The sequence below is a fragment of the Pristis pectinata genome, chromosome 12 (genome assembly GCF_009764475.1).
Source record: "Pristis pectinata isolate sPriPec2 chromosome 12, sPriPec2.1.pri, whole genome shotgun sequence".
Lineage (NCBI taxonomy): Eukaryota > Metazoa > Chordata > Chondrichthyes > Rhinopristiformes > Pristidae > Pristis > Pristis pectinata.
Window position 1 is genome coordinate 4,985,037 of NC_067416.1, and position 18,598 is coordinate 5,003,634.

An 18,598-nucleotide genomic window follows, 5' to 3' on the forward strand; every position below is an offset into this window, starting at 1 on the left:
TCTTTCCTGAAGCATGGATAGTTATCTCTCTACTGCCATTTGGATGTGGTCTCTCATCCTGCAGTGTGACGTTGGACATCAAGCCGGGCAGTCTGGTGGCAGTGGTGGGCCCAGTGGGATGTGGGAAGTCCTCTCTGATGTCAGCAATACTGGGCGAGATGGAGAATGTCAAAGGATTCATTAAGACCAAGGTACCAGAACACGTCAGCCACAGGTTACCCACCTCTCAACTCTCTATAGTTTTATCCATTTCCATTAACCATTTGTGGGGGGAATGTTTCCTGGGAGAGAAATTCCTCAGACCATCTCTCCAAGGTGAGGAACTGGATATTCCAGGGCATTTAACAGGGCTCTCTAACATATGAGGAACGTTTGATGGCTCTTGGGCTGTACTCCTTGGAGTTCAGAAGAATGAGGGGGAACCTCATAGAAACATTTTGAATGTTAAAAGGCCTGGACAGAGTAGATGTGGCAAAGTTGTTTCCCATGGTAGGGGAGTCTAGTACAAGAGGGCACGACTTCAGGATTGAAGGGCGCCCATTCAGAACAGAAATGCGGAGAAATTTCTTTAGCCAGAGAGTGGTGAATCTGTGGAATTTGTTGCCACAGGCGGCTGTGGAGGCAAAGTCTTTGGGTGTATTTAAGGCAGAGATTGATAGGTGTCTGAGTAGCCAGGGCATCAAAGGTTATGGTGAGAAGGCGAGTGAGTGGGGCTAAGTGGGAGAATGGATCAGCTCATGATAGAATGGCGGAGCAGACTCGATGGGCCGAATGGCCGACTTCTACTCCCTTGTCTTATGGGTGTCATAGAGCCACAGAATGAAACAGCACGGAAACAGGCCCTTCAGCTTATCGAGTCCTGCTGACCATCTATCACCCATATTAACACAAATGCTACTCAAACCCATTTTATTCTCCCCACATTCCCATCAACTTCCCCAGATGCTACCATTCCCCGACACACTAAGGGGCAATTTACAGCAGCTGATTAACCTACTGACCCGCATGTCCTGTGGGAGGAAACTGAGGCACCCACAGGAAATCCATGTGGTCACAGGGAGAACGTGCAAACTCCACACAGACAGCACCTGAGGTCAGGATTGGACCTGGGTCACTGGAGTTGTGAGGCAGTGGGTTGTGCTACTGTGCCAGTCTAGGGTGGGACTCAATGGGCCAAATAGCCTCCTGTGTCTTGGTGATGCTGTTAATCTGACTGAACTGCTTATTGAGTATAATAACAGGCTGAGCTGGAGATGCCATTCACTTGCCTACTAACTCAATGCATTCCCCTTCTCTCATGTGTCTTAGGGTACATATGCCTATGTCCCTCAGCAAGCTTGGATCCAAAACAACACCCTTCAGGCCAACATCTTGTTTGGTTTGGAACTGAAAGAATCTTGGTACCAGAAAATCTTGGAGGCCTGTGCTCTTTTACAGGACCTGGAGCTGTTACCTGCGGGAGATCAAACAGAGATTGGAGAAAAGGTACTCAGGAAAGATCGAATGGGTGGTGCTGGGTGTGTTGGGGAACTTTTATTGAAGTGTGTGCCGCAATGCAGAGAGTTGTGGACACAGCCCAGCGCATCATGGACACCAGCCTCCCCTCCTTGGACTCTGTCTTTACCTCTCGCTGTCTTTGTGTAGCAGCCGGCATAATCAAAGACCCCACCCACCCGGGTCATTCTCTCTTCTCTCCTCTTCCATTGGGTAGAAGATACAGGAGCCTGAGGGCACGTACCACCAGACTTAAGGACAGCTTCTACCCCACTGTGATAAGACTATTGAACGGTTCCCTTATACATTGAGATGGACTCTGGCCTCACGATCTACCTTGTTGTGACCTTGCACCTTATTGCACTGCACTTTCTCTGTAGCTGTGACACTTTGTACTGTTATTGTTTTTACCTGTACTACATCAATGCACTCTGTACTAACTCAATGTAACTGCATTGTGTAATGAATTGACCTGTACGATCAGTACGCAAGACAAGTTTTTCACTGTACCTCGGTACAAGTGACAATAATAAACCAATACCAATGCCAATACAAAAAAGTTGGAATACAGGGGAGTATTCACAGGGCCAGGGCTGATCTCCACCATCCCCTCCTGCCCCATCAGCCTTCCCTGTCTGTTTCCACCTATCCCCTACCAGATCCCTCCCTCCCTCTCCTCTCGCCCTACCTGAATCCATCTGCCCAGTTTTTTTCCTTATCTTCACCCAGCAGCCCCTGTCTCAACAGCTCCCCTCTCTCTCTGTCCCACCTTCCCCCATCACCCACATACCTGTCTACCTGGGCTGCGGACAAACAGTGGAGGCACCTGGTGCCAGTACAGGCACGATGGGCTGAACGGCCACCTCGTGCACTGTAGGTTTGTGTTGTTGTTTTTAAGTGTGAAGGAGTTGGTCATCGCTTGACTGGGAGGTTTCTTCTCCAGGGCATCAACCTGAGCGGAGGCCAGAAGCAGCGGGTCAGTTTGGCCAGGGCAGTGTACAGCGGCGCTGACGTCTACATCCTGGATGACCCTCTCTCCGCAGTCGACGCACATGTGGGGAAGCACATCTTTGAGAAGGTGGTCGGCCCAAATGGGCTTCTGAAGGACAAGGTGAGTCTGTGGTGGAAGGAGGAGGTGTTTAATGTTTATCAAGGCAGGGGTAAAATTCACTTTTAACTGCAATAGCACAGGGTTAGATACAGACTGAAGGTCCCTCTACACCGTCGCATCACACACTCCCAGGGCAGAGACAGCACGGGTTAGATACAGAGTGAAGCTCCCTCTACACTGTCCCATCACACACTCCCAGGGCAGGGACAGCATGGGTTAGATACAGAGTAAAGCTCCCACTACGCTGTCCCATCACACACTCCCAGGGCAGGGACAGAACGGGTCAGGTACAGAGTGAAGCTCCCTCTACACTGTCCCATCACACGCTCCCAGGGCAGAGACAGCACGGGTTAGATACAGCGTAGGCATACAAGACTACTGATACGCCGCACGGGTTTGCTTTTCTGGAGCTGGTATTTTGGACGGGCTGTTAAACTGGGACCTTGACGTGTCCTCTAACATGTCATGGACAATCCCAATGGAACTATTTCAAAACACAGCAGAGTTCTCCCTGGTTCCTGGGCCCGATGTTTATTTCTCAGCTCCTGGGATTCAGGGAGTTGGTGGGGGTTGGAATTGACTGAGCATCAAGAGGCGGGTCATGGTCATGTGGTGTGTTGGGTGGTTCCAGGATGTGATTGGACTGGGGTCTGCATGAAGGCCTCTGAATGACAGCTGCAGTAATTGAGAACTGGAGGTAACTAAGACACCAAGACAACAAGAATGAAGGCTGATCTTACTGAAACACGGAAGATCCCAAAAGGATGAGACAGGGTAGATGTTGAGACATTACCACTGGTAGGAGAGTCTTGAATGAGGGGACGCTGTACAAGATAAGGAGGTGGTGAGTTATAACTGAAGTGCATAGGAATTTCTTCTTGTAGAGGGTGGTGAACCTCTGTACATCTCTGCCCAAAGTGCTGTGGAGGCTGGAACCCGGAGGGCATTTAAAGAGAAGATAGATAACAATTTGGAAGATCAAGGAATTGAGGGTTTTGGGGAACTGGGACAGAAGATGAGTCGAGGCCTGGGGCAGATCAGCCATGATCATAGCGAATGCTAGGACAGGCTTGAGGGGATGAGTGGCCTACTCCTGCTCCTCTTTCCTTCTCTCCCTATCTTCTAGAGGGCAAAGTTTCAGAATAGAGAGTCATCCATTTCAGGTGGAGGTCAGGAGGAAGGAATGAGGTGACTTGAAGGAAATCTTCACCGCAGAGAGCTGGGGAGCAGAGTCATTGGAAACATTGAGGGTTGAGCTGGTTGACTATGGGGAAAGAGTGGGGAAGTTGTGTCGAGGCCAATATTGGATCAACTATGACCACAATGAATGGCGGAGCAGCCTTCCTCTTGCTCATGCTCTTATAAAAATACAGATTGCTACAGAAAGCCCTTCGAGAAGGCGGAGTACAAAGTTAATGGCAGGATTCTGGGCAGTGTGGAGGAGCAGAGGGATCTGGGGGTTCAAATCCACAGATCCCTGAAAGTTGCCTCGCAGCTGGATAGGGTAGTTAGGAAAGCTTATGAGATGTTAGCTTTCATAAGTCGTAGGATCGAGTTTAAGAGACACGAGGTAATGATGCAGCTCTACAAAACTCTGGTTAGACCACACTTGGAGTACTGTGTCCTGTTCTGGTCGCCTCATTATAGGAAGGATGTGGAAGAGTTGGAAAGGGTGCAGAGGAGATTTACCAGGATGCTGCCTGGTTTGGAGAGTATGGATTATGAGGAGAGACTAAGGGAGCTAGGGCTTTACTTTTTGGAGAGGAGGAGGATGAGGGGAGACATGATAGAGGTATACAAAATATTAAGAGGAATAGATAGAGTAGACACGCAGTACCTCTTTCCCAGGGCACCAATGCTCAGTACAAGAGGGCATGGCTTTAAAGTAATGGGTGGGAAGTTCAAGGGAGATATCAGAGGGAGGTTTTTTACCCAGAGAGTGGTTGGGGCATGGAATGCGCTGCCTGGGGTGGTGGTGGAGGCAGGTACATGGGTCAAATTCAAGAGATTGCTAGATAAGCATATGGAGGAATTTAAAATAGAGGGATATGTGGGAGGAAGGGGTTAGATAGTCTTTGGCGAGGTTTGAAGGTCGGCACAACATTGTGGGCTGAAGGGCCTGTATTGTGCTGTACTGTTTCATGATTCTATGATTTTGGTAATGTCCTTGAGGGAGGAGTGATTTGGTGATGTCTTCACCCCGTCTAGACCATATGTGACTCCAGACCCACCAACCTCATCAGCTCTCAACTACCCCCTCATCCCGTGAAAGGACAAGCAAGACCTGTTCATCTAATCTGCTCAGTGGATATACTGACTTCCATGGCATGGATGTGATTAGACTGAAGGCATTCCCTATTGAAACTCGCTTGTAATTTTCTGACTAAATTTTTATGTTTCCTTAAACAGACTCGAATTCTTGTGACACATAGTGTCACCTTCCTGCCTCAGACAGACAACATTGTTGTTCTGGTAGATGGTGCAGTGTCTGAAGTGGGGTCGTACACAACGTTAAAGGCAAACAGAGGGGCGTTTGCGGACTTCCTGAACACCTACGGGGAGCAGAGCCACAGAGGAGAGGGAGAGCCGACAGGTAGGGTCTGCTTCTGCGTTGTATGTCTCCAAGGGAAGGAAGGGGTAAGTTGTTTGGAATCCACCCACCTACATACTAGGTACAATTTATAGTGGCCAATTAACCGATCTGCACGTCTATGGGATGTAAGGGGAAACTGGAGCACCCAGGGGAAACCCACAGGGTCACAGGGAGAACGTGCACACTCCACACAGACAACGCCTGAAGTCAGGGTTGAACCCGACTCCACCACTGTGCCACTGTGCTTGCTGCCCCTATTCTAAATTCTTCTCAGGATAACACAAGGATACATATGTATGTCTGGCAATGATATTCATTAAAGGTATGTGGGCTTTGCAGGCTGAGCCAACATTTAATTAGCTTTATATTCCAAAATAAACTTTATTCATCATAAAAAACTATATCAACCATAAAACAGTGCAAACCTTTACATTCGTGTACGAATCAATCATTAGTGTTACCTTTTTATAAAGAACCACAGCACTGATGCCACTCGTGTGGCTCCCTGGGGGGCTACCCCAATCCCATATTTACAATATTTAAGGGGCTTCCTCGCCTGACCCCGCCCCTCCCTCTCCAGTGGCAGAAGAACCCCAAACTGTAGTCCTTCCCCACCGAGCCCTTGCGCTGGCTGCACCCAGCTTCAGTGCGTCCCTCAGCACGTACTCCTGCAGCCTGGAATGTGGCAGTCGGCAGCATTCTCCTACGGATATCTTGCAGTGCTGGAAGACCAACAAGTTTCAGGCAGACCAAAGGGTGTCTTTCACCGAGTTGTCCCTAGTTACCCCTGAGAAGGTGGAGGTGAGCTGTGTCCTTGAGATGTGGCTACACCCACCGTGTTGTTAGGGAGAGAGTTCCAGGATGTCACACATTTACATTTTCTACAAGACATAGGTTTATATACCGAGGAATTGTGATTGGGAATTGGTTTATTATTGTCACATGTACAGAGATACAGTGAAGAACTTTTGTCTGCATGCCATCCAGATAGATCATTCCGCACATAAGTACATCGAGGTAGTACAGAGAGAAAAATAACAGAATTCAGAATATAGTGTTACAGTTACAGAGAAAGTGCAGTGCAGGCAGACAAATAAGGTGCAAGGGCCACAATGAGGTAGATTGAGAGATCAGGAGTTCATTTTTATCGGATAAGAGGTCTTATAACAAGAGTCTTAAAATAGCAGGACAGAAGCTGTCCTTGAGCCTGGTAGTACGTGTTCTCAAGCTTTTGTATCTTCTACCCGATGGGAGAGGAGAGAAGAGAGAATGTTCCAGGTGGGTGGGGTCTTTGATTATGCTGCTGCTTTACCGAGGTAGCGGGGAGTGCAGACAGAGTCAATGGAGGGGAGGCTGGTTTGCACGATGCACTGGGCTGTGTCCACAACTCTCTGCAATTCCTTGTGGTCATGGGCAGAGCAGTTGCCGTACCAAGCCGTGATGCATCCGGATAGGACGCTTTCTGTGGTGCATCTGTAAAAATTAGTGAATGTCATTGGGAACATGCCGAATTTCCTCAGCCTTCTGAGGAAGTAGAGGCGCTGGTGTGATTTCTTGGCTATGTGGCTAGTCTGATAGGGTGGAAGGAGATTCAATAGAACTTTCATAAGGCGACTGGAGACATGCAGACACGGATTAGCAGGATGTCGGGAAAGAGAGGCTGTGCAGAGCTCCTTCAGTAAACCAAGTGATATCCTGCCCTTCGTCATTCCCATGGTCCTTTCTTCTTTCAGTTACCGTGGTGACAGAGGAGGATCTCACACCGGCTGAAGATCATGGGCCACAGACAGATGAGCATCCAGGTGACGCAGTGACTCTGGAGCTGAAGCGGGAGCTCAGCGACCGAGCCAGGCGCAGGACGGGGAGGTGAGCTTCAGAAGTAAAACCCGTGGCTTTCCCTTTACAAGGGCAACTGCAGAATTAGATCTTAATTCTAAACCTTCCCTATCCATGAACCTGTCCAAGTGTCCACACACAAAAGGCGTACATCCATACCCAGGGAGCCTCTGTTGTAGAACTGTCCCTCACTTTACAAAACATTTCACCCAGTACCAAAGTACCTTGCCTGAGGAACCATTCTCAAAAGGCCAGAGTCACTAAAAGGCCACAGTAAGGAGCAGGCCATTCAGCCCATTAGTTCATGCTGGCTGTATGCAAGTTGGTTTATTGTTGTCACATGTACCGAGGTACAGTGAAAACTTTGTTTTGCATGCCATCCGTACAGATCGTTTCATTACAACAGTGCATTGAGGTAGTACAAGGGAAAAGCAATAACTGAATGCAGAATAAAGTGTTACAGTTACAGAGAAAGTGCAGTGCAGGCAGAGAATAAGGTGCAAGGCCATAACGAGGTAGATTGTGAGGTCAAGAGTCCATCTCATTGTACTAGGGGACCGTTCAAAATGCAGTGATGGAATCTGCTGTGACTCCCCTCTCACCGCCCCGGAGCTGCACTCCACATTCTCACAGTCATTGCACGGATCTCCCTTCAGCCTCTGTCCTCTGGTCCTTGAAGCTGATCCTCACAACACACAAACACACGCACATACTTACTAGCACACACACAGACACACACATACACGCGCGTGTGCGCGCACACACACACACACACACACAGACATACGAATATACACACACAACACACAGACACGCACATGCACACACACATATGTACACACACAACACGCACATGCACAGACAAATATACACACAACACACACACCAACAAATATGCTCATAACACATGCATGCACACACACAAATATACACATACAACACACACACATGCACACACACACACACACACACACACACACACACACACACACACACACACACACACACACACACACAAATATACATACACAAGACACACACAAACTCCCACTTGGATAAGCAGCCACCCAGCAGAAGTTGTAAAGAAACTGATCTCCATTCTGTATTCGTTGTCCTTTCCTCAACAGAAGCAGCGTAAGAGTGTCTCTGAAGAGGTCCATGAGGATCAAGCACCTGGCACCAAAGGAAGAGGAGCATGTGGAGGCAGTGAGGGGTCAGAAACTGACAGAGGATGAGGCCATGGAAACAGGAAAGGTAATGTTTCATCTGTCCATAGGACAGCTCGTGATGGCTTGTGAGTCGTTGGTTATTAAAAATCATGGTTGGGATAGAGTGGTCCAGAATTTGGGGATAAGGGCAGAGAGTCATAGAGTCATACAGCACAGAAACAGACCCTTTGGCCCAACCTGTCCGTACTGACCAAGATTCCCATCTAGGCTGGTCCCATTTGTCCACATTTGACCCATAATTTCTCTAAACCTTTCCTATCCATGTACCTGTCCAAGTGTCTTAAATCCTTCCCCTGGGAGACGTTGCAGTCCATTGGCACCATCCTGGGATTCTAGTGGGAAATGGTCGCTGAGAAATCCACTTCCATGGCCAATTCTCAGCCCGGTCTCAACCAGGGAATGAACACATGGAGAATGAAAGTCCTTTGCCTGAATAGTCTGTGGCTTAGTGATAGTTGATCTCTTCCAATTCACTGGTGATCGAGTTCAGAAGCAGTGACAGGTCCTGTCCACAGACATTAGGAGGAAGGCATTGAAGGGCACTGAAGCCACTGGACATGGACTCCACAAACCGCACTTTCAGGAAAATTGGGAACAATGGATCAGCTTCCAGTGCCTATCCATTCTGCTTTCTCAAGAAGCGGCACAGTGGCAGAGTCCGTCGAGCTGCTGCCTCACAGCTCCAGTGACCAGGGTTCGATCCCAACCTCCGGCGCTGTCTGTGTCGGGAGTTTGCACATTCTCCCTGTGACCGCGTGGGTTTCCCGTGGGTGCTCCGGTTTCCTCCCGCATCCCAAAGACGTGCGGGTTGATGGGTTAATTGGCCGCTGTAAATCATCGCTAGTGAGTGGTAGAATCTAGAGAGGTTGAGGGGAATGTGGGGAGAATCAGTGTAGGATTGGTGTAAATGGTTAGTTGATGGTCAGCAAGGACTCGATGGGCTGAAGGGCCTTTTCCATGCTATATCTCTATGAATCCATGATATTCAACATGCAGTTGATCTTCAAGGTACAAACTATTACCCTACAGGACAAGCATCTGAGGCAGAGGGTCCCATCACCAACTACTGACATCCCCCACCATCCCTACTGACATTTAGTTACTCCACCCCGCCATGGATCTACCCTCTAGTTCCCTCCACCCCAACCTCCTTTCTAAATACCCACTTGTATCAACTTTTCCCATTCTGGTGTCTACTCATCAACCTGAAATGTTAACTGCCTCTGTCCCCATGGATACTGCTCGCCCTGATGAAAAACACGATGATGCTGGAGGAACTCAGCAGGCCAGGCAGCATCCGTGGAGAAAAGCAGGCGGTCAACATTTTGGGTCAGGACCCTTCTTCAGGACGGAAGATAGGATAGATAGATAGATAGATAGATAAGATAGATATCTTTATTAGTCACATGTACATCGAAACACAGAGTGAACTGCATCTTTTGCGTATAGTGTTCTGGGGGCAGCCCGCAAGTGTCGCCACGCTTCCGGCGCCAACATAGCATGCCCACAACTTCCTAACCCGTATGTCTTTGGAATGTGGGAGGAAACTGGAGCACCCGGAGGAAACCCACGCAGACACGGGGAGAACGTACAAACTCCTTACAGACAGCGGCCGGAATTGAACCCGGGTCGCTGGCGCTGTAATAGTGTTATGCTGACCGCTACACTACCGTGCTTGCCTTCTTCAGGATCCTTCTTCAGGTATGAAGATAGGAAAAGGGGAAGCCCAATATATAGGAGGGAAAAGCAGAGCAGTGATAGGTGGACAAAAGAGGGGAGGCGGGGTGGGCTCAAGACCTATTGTCCACCTCTCACTGCCCTGCTTTTCCCTCCTATATATTGGGTTTCCCCTTTTCCTATCTTCAGTCCTGAAGAAGGGTCCTGACCCGAAACATTGACCGCCCGCTGTTCTCCACGGATGCTGCCTGGCCTGCTCAGTTCCTCCAGCATCATCATGTTTTTCATCTAGATTCCAGCGTCGGCAGTCCTTTGTTTCTCCAGTGTTACTGCCTGCCTTGTTGAGTAACCCCTCATTCTTTGTTCTTATTATTAATGGATGTGGTTTTTTTGGCTTTGATTGACAGGTGAAGTTCAAAGTCTACTGGAAATACTTGCGTGCCGTTGGCTGGCTGTACTCCATACTGATAACACTGCTGCACTTTGCTCATAACATGGCTGTCATTGGACAGAACTTCTGGCTCAGCGATTGGACCAATGACGCCACCCGTGACATCAACTCCACCGACCTGGCCTCTGTAAGGGATTGGCGGATTGGCATCTTTGGAGTACTGGGACTTGCCCAAGGTTGGTGGGTCTTGGTTCAACGCTTGGGGTCAGCGAGGAACGTGGGCCCTTCTCAGACGTGAGATGTTAGTTTGGCCACTCCATTCGCGTTGAGCAGCATCTGTGGGAGGAAACCCACCCAGTCATGGGGAGAACGTACAAACTCCTTACAGACAGCGGCCGGAATTGGACTTCAGACCTGAAGAAGGGTCCCGAAGAAGGCAGGCACGGTAGTGTAGCGGTTAGCGTAACGCTATTACAGCGCCAGCGACCCGGGTTCGATTCCGGCCGCTGTCTGTAAGGAGTTTGTACGTTCTCCCCGTGTCTGGGTGGGTTTCCTCCGGGTGCTCCGGTTTCCTCCCACATTCCAAAGACGTACAGCATTAGATTAGTTTATTGTCATCTACACCAGGGTGCAATGAAATTCCTTGTTCGTGTGAAGCTCACAGAGTAAACGCGGTAATAGTAAACACACAACAGTAAATACAGCAATGGCGCAAATATAGTCGTGCATCTGAGGCAGTGCAAAAATAAATGTTAAAGTGACAATAACAGAAGAGGTAGAATTAAGAGTCCAAGAACGTGGCAGCATCGCCGGGAAGGGGATGTGAAGGAGGGGATTGGTTCAGACGTCTGATAGCAGTGGGGAAGAAGTTGTTCCTGAGTCTGGTTGTCCAGGCCTTCAAACTCCTGCATCTTCCCCCAGAATGTAGAAGAGAGTGGCCAAGGTGGCAGCCACCCTTGACTATACCACTATATATCAGCGGCGACACACAAAATGCTGGAGGAACTCAACGGGTCGGGCAGCATCTGTGGAGGGAGATGGACGGTCGACGTTTCGGGTCGAGACCCTTCATCGGGACTGGAAAGAAAGGGGGGAGGTAGCCAGTATAAAGAGGTGGGGGGGGGAAGAGGTGGAGCAAGAGCTGGCAGGTGATGGGTGGATCCAGGTGAGGGGGGTGATGGGCAGGACAGGGGAGGGGGAGAGTGGGGATGATGTCAGAAGCTGGGAGGTGAGAGGTGGAAGTGACAAAAGGGCTGAAGAAGATGGAATCTGATATACCCCACCAGCTCTTGCTTCACCTCTTCCATCACCCCTCTATACCGGCTCTCTTCCCTCCTCCTCTCCAGTCCTGATGGAGGGTCTCAACCCAAAACGTCGACTGTCCATTTACCTCCACAGATGCTGCCTGACCCACTGAGTTCCTCCAGCATTTTGTGTGTTTCTCCAGATTTCTAGCATCAGCAGTCTCTTGTGTCTCCACTATATATCAGGCCTGAGAGTGGGGAGGGGAGGTAGCCAGTATAAAGAGGAGAGGGGAAGGGGTGGGCCAGGGGCTGGTAGGTGATAGGTGGACCGAGGAGGGGTGAAGGATGATGGACAGATTGAGCCAGGTAGGGAGAGGTGAAGGTGGAGGCAGAGGCAGGAGGGTGATGTGGGGATACAGAGGCTACCAGGAAAGGAATAATTGTTCTGGTCACCACCTCACAGGACGGTTAGAGAGGGTATATACAAGGACTGGAAAACAGGCAGGAATCTATGCTAAACCTTCACAACTAAGACTGATATTGTCAAGTATTGTGGATGATAGGAATCTGAAATAAACACAGAAAATGCTGTATTCAGCATCTCTGGAGAGAGATACAATTAATGTTTCAGATTGATGACCTTTCGTCATTCTGAGAGAGTGAAGTGTAACATGATATCTGTTCCTCTCTCTAAAGCCCTGAACTTGTTGAGTACTGGCAGCTTTTCATTAATTCAGAAAACGCTGGAAACACTCAGCAGGTCAAGCAGCATCTGTGGAGAGAGAGAGAAACCTGGAAGGTTAACTCTGTTTTACCTTTCTCTCCCTGAATCACTGAGCATTTCTGACATTTTCTGTTTTTATTTCAGATTTCCAGCATCTGCAGTTTCTTGATTATAATTGTTGGGATTCGTTGGGCGAAGCTGCCAGGAATTGTGGAACCAATCTGGGTAGTTGGAATTAAGATCTGATGGGATGCTGTGAAAGAATTGAGGGGGCGAATGGTCTCTTCCTATTCCTTTGTAAACTGGAGATAAGGACAGAACAAATAAACGCTTCATCCTTTCATGTGTTCCTCAGGTATCTTTGTGCTCCTTGGAGTGTTCCTGATTACGGGAAGGACTATCACTGCCTCCCGGGACCTGCACTCCTGTCTGCTCCGCAATATCCTACATCTTCCCATGTCCTTCTTCGACACCACACCGACAGGCAGAATTGTCAACAGATTTGCCAAGGTGCGGTATTCCAGTTATGGCCGCTCTCGAGCCCCAGTGCTGCCTCCTACATTTGATCGGAGCCCAGTCCTGTTAAGGGCTTGACCTAAACGCTGCACTCTATATGGGACACTTCACACTCCAGACTCACACCCCAGCCTTCACCCTCCTCCCCACCCCTGACCTGTCAGCAGAGCTTCACACTGCAAAGAGTCAGAACCTTGACAGATCCCTTTCTCTTGCCTTCTTTGTGTGACGTTGTTTTATAAGTTCCCACTTGGCATGCATCCATCCCGGCAGATCAGACACTTATCACCCACCACTGGTTAAACTGCCTTCTTGGACGACTATAGTCTTGGTAAATTGGTTTATTACTGTCACATGTACTGAGGTACAGTGAAAAATTTCGTTTTGCATGCTATCCAGATAAATCATTTCATTACATCAGTGCATTGAGGTGGTACAACCTCATTTTCCCAGTGCAACAATGGCTAACACGAGGGGACATAGTTTTAAGGTGACTGGAGGAAGGTATAAGGGGGATGTCAGAGGTAAGTTTTTTACACAGAGAGTGGTGGGTGCGTGGAACACACTGCTGGCAGAGGTTGTGGGGGCAGATACATTAGGGACATTTGAGAGACTCTTAGATAGACACATGAACGATAGAAAAATAGGGGGCTATGTGGGAGGGAAGGGTTAGCTAGATCTTAGAGCAGGATAAAATGTCAGCACAACATTGTGGGCTGAAGGGTCTGTACTGTGCTGTAGTGTTCTGTGTTCTGTAAAACAATAACGGAATGCAGAATAAAGTGTTACAGTTACAGAGAAAGTGCAGTGCAAGCAGACAGTAAGGTGAAACGTCATAACATTATTAGTAATTTTTAAGAGTCATAGAATTTAAACACTGGACCACCTAACAAGTAACACCACCTTCACCACAAGACATAAAAAAGTAGAATGATTAAAATAGAAGGAATGAGTAGACGTGCAGAGAGCAGACCGCAACAAGTCGCCACATTCTGGCACCATTTTGTGTTGTGGTGAAGGTGGTGCTACTTGTTAGGTGGTCCAGTGTTTACCCCAGTAATGTTGAGGCAATGGCCGAGATGTTTCCCATATCGGAATGGGGGGTTGAAGTGTTGGAGAACCTGGAGTGGGTGGGGTTCCTCCGCACCTGTGGCTCTCATCCTCCCAGATACTGGGGGCTGTGCTTACAATTGGAGGCAGCCTTACTCAGCAGCCCTCCCTAAAGCTTTAACAGCAATGCACAAGAAGGCCATTTGGTCCATCTTGTCTTTGTTATCTCTTCCAGTTAGTCCACTTCTCCCTCTCCTCCGGTAAAGTGTTCCTCTTTCCCCAAAACTTTTAAAATTACTTTCCATCATTCTTTAAGATTGGATTCCAGATTACAACAACGCAGTGTGTAGGAAAACCTTTCCATTTGATGATGTTTTATGGCAATTGCCATAAATCCGTGCATCCCTGTTTACCCTCCCTCTCAACACTAGAACCTCGACCTGACTTGAATTAGGGGGCTGCTGCCTCACAGCTCCAGGGATCCAGGTTCAATCCCAAGCTCCGACGCTATCTGTGTGGAGTTTGCACGTTCTCCCTGTGACCGTGTGGGTTTTCCCCCGGGTGCTCCGGTTCCCTCCCACGTCCCAAAGACGTGCGGGTTGGCAGGTTAACTGGCCGCTGTAGGTTGCCCCCTAGTGTGCGGGTGAGTGGTAGAATCCGGGAGGAGTTGTTGGGAAAGTGGGGAGACTAAAATATGGGATTAGTGTGTACACTAATCCTACACCGGCACCCGAGGTTGGGATCGAACCCGGGACTCTGGAGCTGTGAGGCAGTGGCTTTACCAGATGCACCACCATGGGTGGGTCTCCAGAAGGCTGCACAAAAATGTAAACTCAAATCCCACCATGATAGTTGAGGAATTTAAATTCAAGAAGTTAAACAAACTTGAAATCTTACAGAAGCTGGCACTTGTAGTTGTGACCATCTGGGTCATCAGTGTCTGGGAGGGCGATTTACCACCCTCACTGGTTCTGGCCTGCAGCTGGGTCCCATGTTCAGAGACTGTCAGTGCAAAAGCAATTCGGAAAGAGCAATAAGTGTTTGACTTGGCTGGTGTCGCTCATGTCCCATGAGCAAATAAAGTCTTAAGACCCTTTGATTAGGTCACACCTTAATCTGCTGCCTTATTAGGAATGCATTGCAGGGCAAGGCATGTTTTAACTGTGAGTTTTGCCTTTTTCCCAATGCAGGACATTTACACCATTGATGAGGTGATCCCAATGTCATTTCGGTCCTGGCTGTCTTGCTTCTTCGGTGTGTTCAGTACTGTCTTGGTCATTTGCCTGGCCACGCCTTACTTTGTCATCGTGATTGTGCCCCTTGCCCTACTCTACTATTTTGTACAGGTAACTTTGGCAGGACTCTCACTGTGTCTATTGCAAACTTGCAAACAAAATGCCAAACTTGAACATTCATGCCCATTGGTATTGGTATTGGTTTATTATTGTCACTTGTACCAAGGTACAGTGAAAAGCTTGTCTTGCATATCGTTCATACAGGTCAATTCATTACACAGTGCATTGAGTTAGTACAGAGTGCATTGATGTAGTACAGGTAAAAACAATAACAGTACAGAGTAAAGTGTCACAACCACAGAGAAAGTGCAGTGCAATAAGGTGCAAGGTCACAACAAGGTAGATCGTGAGGTCAGAGGCCATCTCATCGTATAAGGGAACCGTTCAATAGTCTTATCACAGTGGGGTAGAAGCTGTCCTTAAGTCTGGTGGTACGTGCCCTCAGGCTTCTACCCGATGGAAGAGGAGAGAAGAGAGAATGACCCGGGTGGGTGGGCTGAGGAGCATTTCTGGAAGGGACATGATTGAGGGAAGATGTTTCCACTTGTAGTCAAGGGCTGAATTACTGTCCATCAGTATAGATCAGTCATGAGTCAATCCAATTGCGAATTTCAAAGTCAAAGCTGAGTTTATTGTCATAAACATAAGCACAGGTGCAGTGCAAAACTTACTTGCAGCAGCATCACAGGCATATAGTATCGTGTAAGCAGCATTCACAAGAAAAACATAAATTATACAGAAATAGTACACAACTTTTACAAGAAAGAACAATTTATGGGGAAAGCTCTGCCCTGGGAGTGTGTGATGGGACAGTGTAGAGGGAGCTTCACTCTGTATCTAACCCGTGCCGTCCCTGCCCTGGGAGTGTGTGATGGGACAGTGTAGAGGGATCTTCACTCTGTATCTAACCCATGCTGTCCCTGCCTTGGAGACAGTGTAGAGGGAGGTTAGATGTATCCAGCAGCACTTTATTCATGTTGTCTGACTGGGAGACTGACACCAATCAGGAATGTTTGTATAACTTCAGCCGTCACTCTCCTGCACCGTGGAGTTTTGCTGGGACCTCAGAATCCCCTCCGGCCTCAGATCATTGACCTGGGAAACCAATTGTCATTTCAGAGGTTTTACATCGTCACCTCCAGACAACTCCGCCGTTTGGACTCTGTCACCAGGTCGCCCATCTACTCCCACTTCGGGGAGACGGTGACAGGCCTGGCCTTGATCCGCGCCTACGGACACCAGGCCCGATTCCTGGACCACAACGAGAAGATCCTGGATGGCAACCTGAAGTGTGTCTTTTCCTGGATTGTGTCCAATAGGTACGGGTGCTTCCCGTGACGATTCTGTGGGGAATTGAAGATCTTGGGGAGAACGACATTGAGGTTATGTTACTGTGTGAATTATATGACATGGGTTCCCAGCACAGCATCTGGGAAACTCACTTCACTTAATTCTGCAAATCTGGAATGGAATAATTCAGTGGCAGTGACCCCGAAACCCCTGAAGTGTGGGAGGAGGGGAAACTTGCCGTCTGGTCCATTTGTGACTCTGGATCCCCAGCTGTGTGAAAATCAAAAAAAAAGAACTGCAGGTGTTGCAAATCTGAAACAAAAACAGAGATATAGACAATAGACAATAGGAGCAGAAGTAGACCATTCGGCCCTTCGAGTCTGCACTGCCATTTTGAGATCATGGCTGATCCTCAACAATCAATATCCTGTTCCTGCCTTGTCCCCATATCCCTTGATTCCCCTATCTATAAGAAACCTATCTAGCTCCTTCTTGAAAGTGCCCAGAGAATTGGCCTCCGCTGCCCTCTGAGGCAGTGCATTCCACAAATTCACAACCCCCTGGGAGAAGAAGTTTTTCCTCCCCTCTGTCCTAAATGGCCTAGCCCTTATTCTTAAATCATGCCCCCTTGTCCTGGACTTCCCCAACATCTGGAACATATTTCCTGTCTCTATCTTGTCCAATCCCTTAATAATCCTGTATGTTTCAATCAGATCCCCTCTCAATCTTCTCAATTCCAGCGTGTACAATCCCAGTCTCTCCAACCTCTCAGCATAAGACAGTCCTGACATCCCCGGAATTAACCTCGTAAACCTACGCTGCACACCCTCTATAGCCAGGCTATCCTTCCTTAACCCTGGAGACCAAAACTGTACACAATACTCCAGGAGTGGTCTCACCAGGGCCCTGTACAAATGCAAAAGAATCTCTTTGCTTTTGTACTCAATTCCCCTTGTAATACAGGCCAACATTCCATTAGCTTCATCACTGCCTGCTGCACTTGCTCACTCACTTTCAGTGACTGATGAACAAGGACTCCTAGATCCCTTTGTATTTCCCCCTTACCTAACTCCACGCCATTCAGATAATAATCCGCCTTCCTGTTCCTGCTCCCAAAGTGGAGAACCTCACACTTATCCACATTAAACTTCATCTGCCAAGTATCTGCCCACTTACCCAACCTATCTAAATCACCTTGAATTCTCCTAACTTCCTCTACACATGTCGCACTGCCACCCAACTTTGTATCATCAGCAAACTTGCTAATGTTATTCACAATGCCTTCATCTAAATCATCAACATAGATTGTAAACAGCTGTGGTCCCAGCACCGAGCCCTGCGGCACCCCACTAGTCACGGCCTGCCATTCTGAGAAACATCCATTCACCCCTACCCTTTGTTTCCTATCCGCCAACCAGTTTTCTATCCACGTTAATACCCGCCCCCCAATTCCATGAGCCCTAATTTACCCACCAATCTCCTGTGCGGCACTTTATCAAATGCCTTCTGAAAGTCGAGGTATACAACATCCACTGAATCTCCCTCATCTATTTTCCTGGTTACATCCTCCAAAAACTCCAGTAGATTAGGCAAGCATGATTTGCCCTTGGTAAATCCATGTTGACTCGACCCAATCCTATCATTGCTATCCAAATATGCCGCTATTTCATCCTTAATAATGGACTCTAGCATCTTCCCCACCACAGATGTTAGGCTAACTGGACGATAGTTCCCCGTTTTCTCCCTCCCTCCTTTCTTAAAAAGTGGGATAACATTAGCCATTCTCCAATCCTCAGGAACTGACCCCGAATCTAAGGAACATCGGAAAATGATCACCAATGCATCCACAATTTCTAGAGCCACCTCCTTTAGTACCCTGGGATGCAGACCATCTGGACCTGGGGATTGTCAGTCTTCAGCTCCATTAGCCTACCCATCACCATTTCTTTCCTAATGTCAATCCACTTCAGCTCCTCTGTCACCCTCTGCCTTTTGTCCATCCTTACCTCTGGGAGATTTCTTACATCTTCCCCCGTGAAGACAGATCCAAAGTACTTATTAAATTCGACTGCCATCTCCCTGTTTCCCGTAATAATTTCACCCGATTCGGTCTTCAAGGGCCCAACATTGTTCCTAACTAACTTCTTT

The 18,598-nt window shown here is 48.3% G+C and overlaps 1 protein-coding gene across 1 annotated transcript in view; it reads left to right on the forward strand.

The window, feature by feature from the left end:
* abcc2 (ATP-binding cassette, sub-family C (CFTR/MRP), member 2) overlaps positions 1-18,598 on the forward strand; it is an 84,047-nt gene that overhangs the window by 44,821 nt on the left and 20,628 nt on the right. The window contains exons 16-25 of the mRNA XM_052027106.1: positions 65-191; positions 1,309-1,485; positions 2,438-2,605; positions 5,015-5,198; positions 6,932-7,064; positions 8,162-8,288; positions 10,348-10,567; positions 12,655-12,809; positions 15,056-15,211; positions 16,280-16,479. Of these exons, the coding sequence (XP_051883066.1) occupies positions 65-191; positions 1,309-1,485; positions 2,438-2,605; positions 5,015-5,198; positions 6,932-7,064; positions 8,162-8,288; positions 10,348-10,567; positions 12,655-12,809; positions 15,056-15,211; positions 16,280-16,479 (1,647 nt within the window). The remainder of the gene's footprint in view (positions 1-64; positions 192-1,308; positions 1,486-2,437; positions 2,606-5,014; positions 5,199-6,931; positions 7,065-8,161; positions 8,289-10,347; positions 10,568-12,654; positions 12,810-15,055; positions 15,212-16,279; positions 16,480-18,598) is intronic.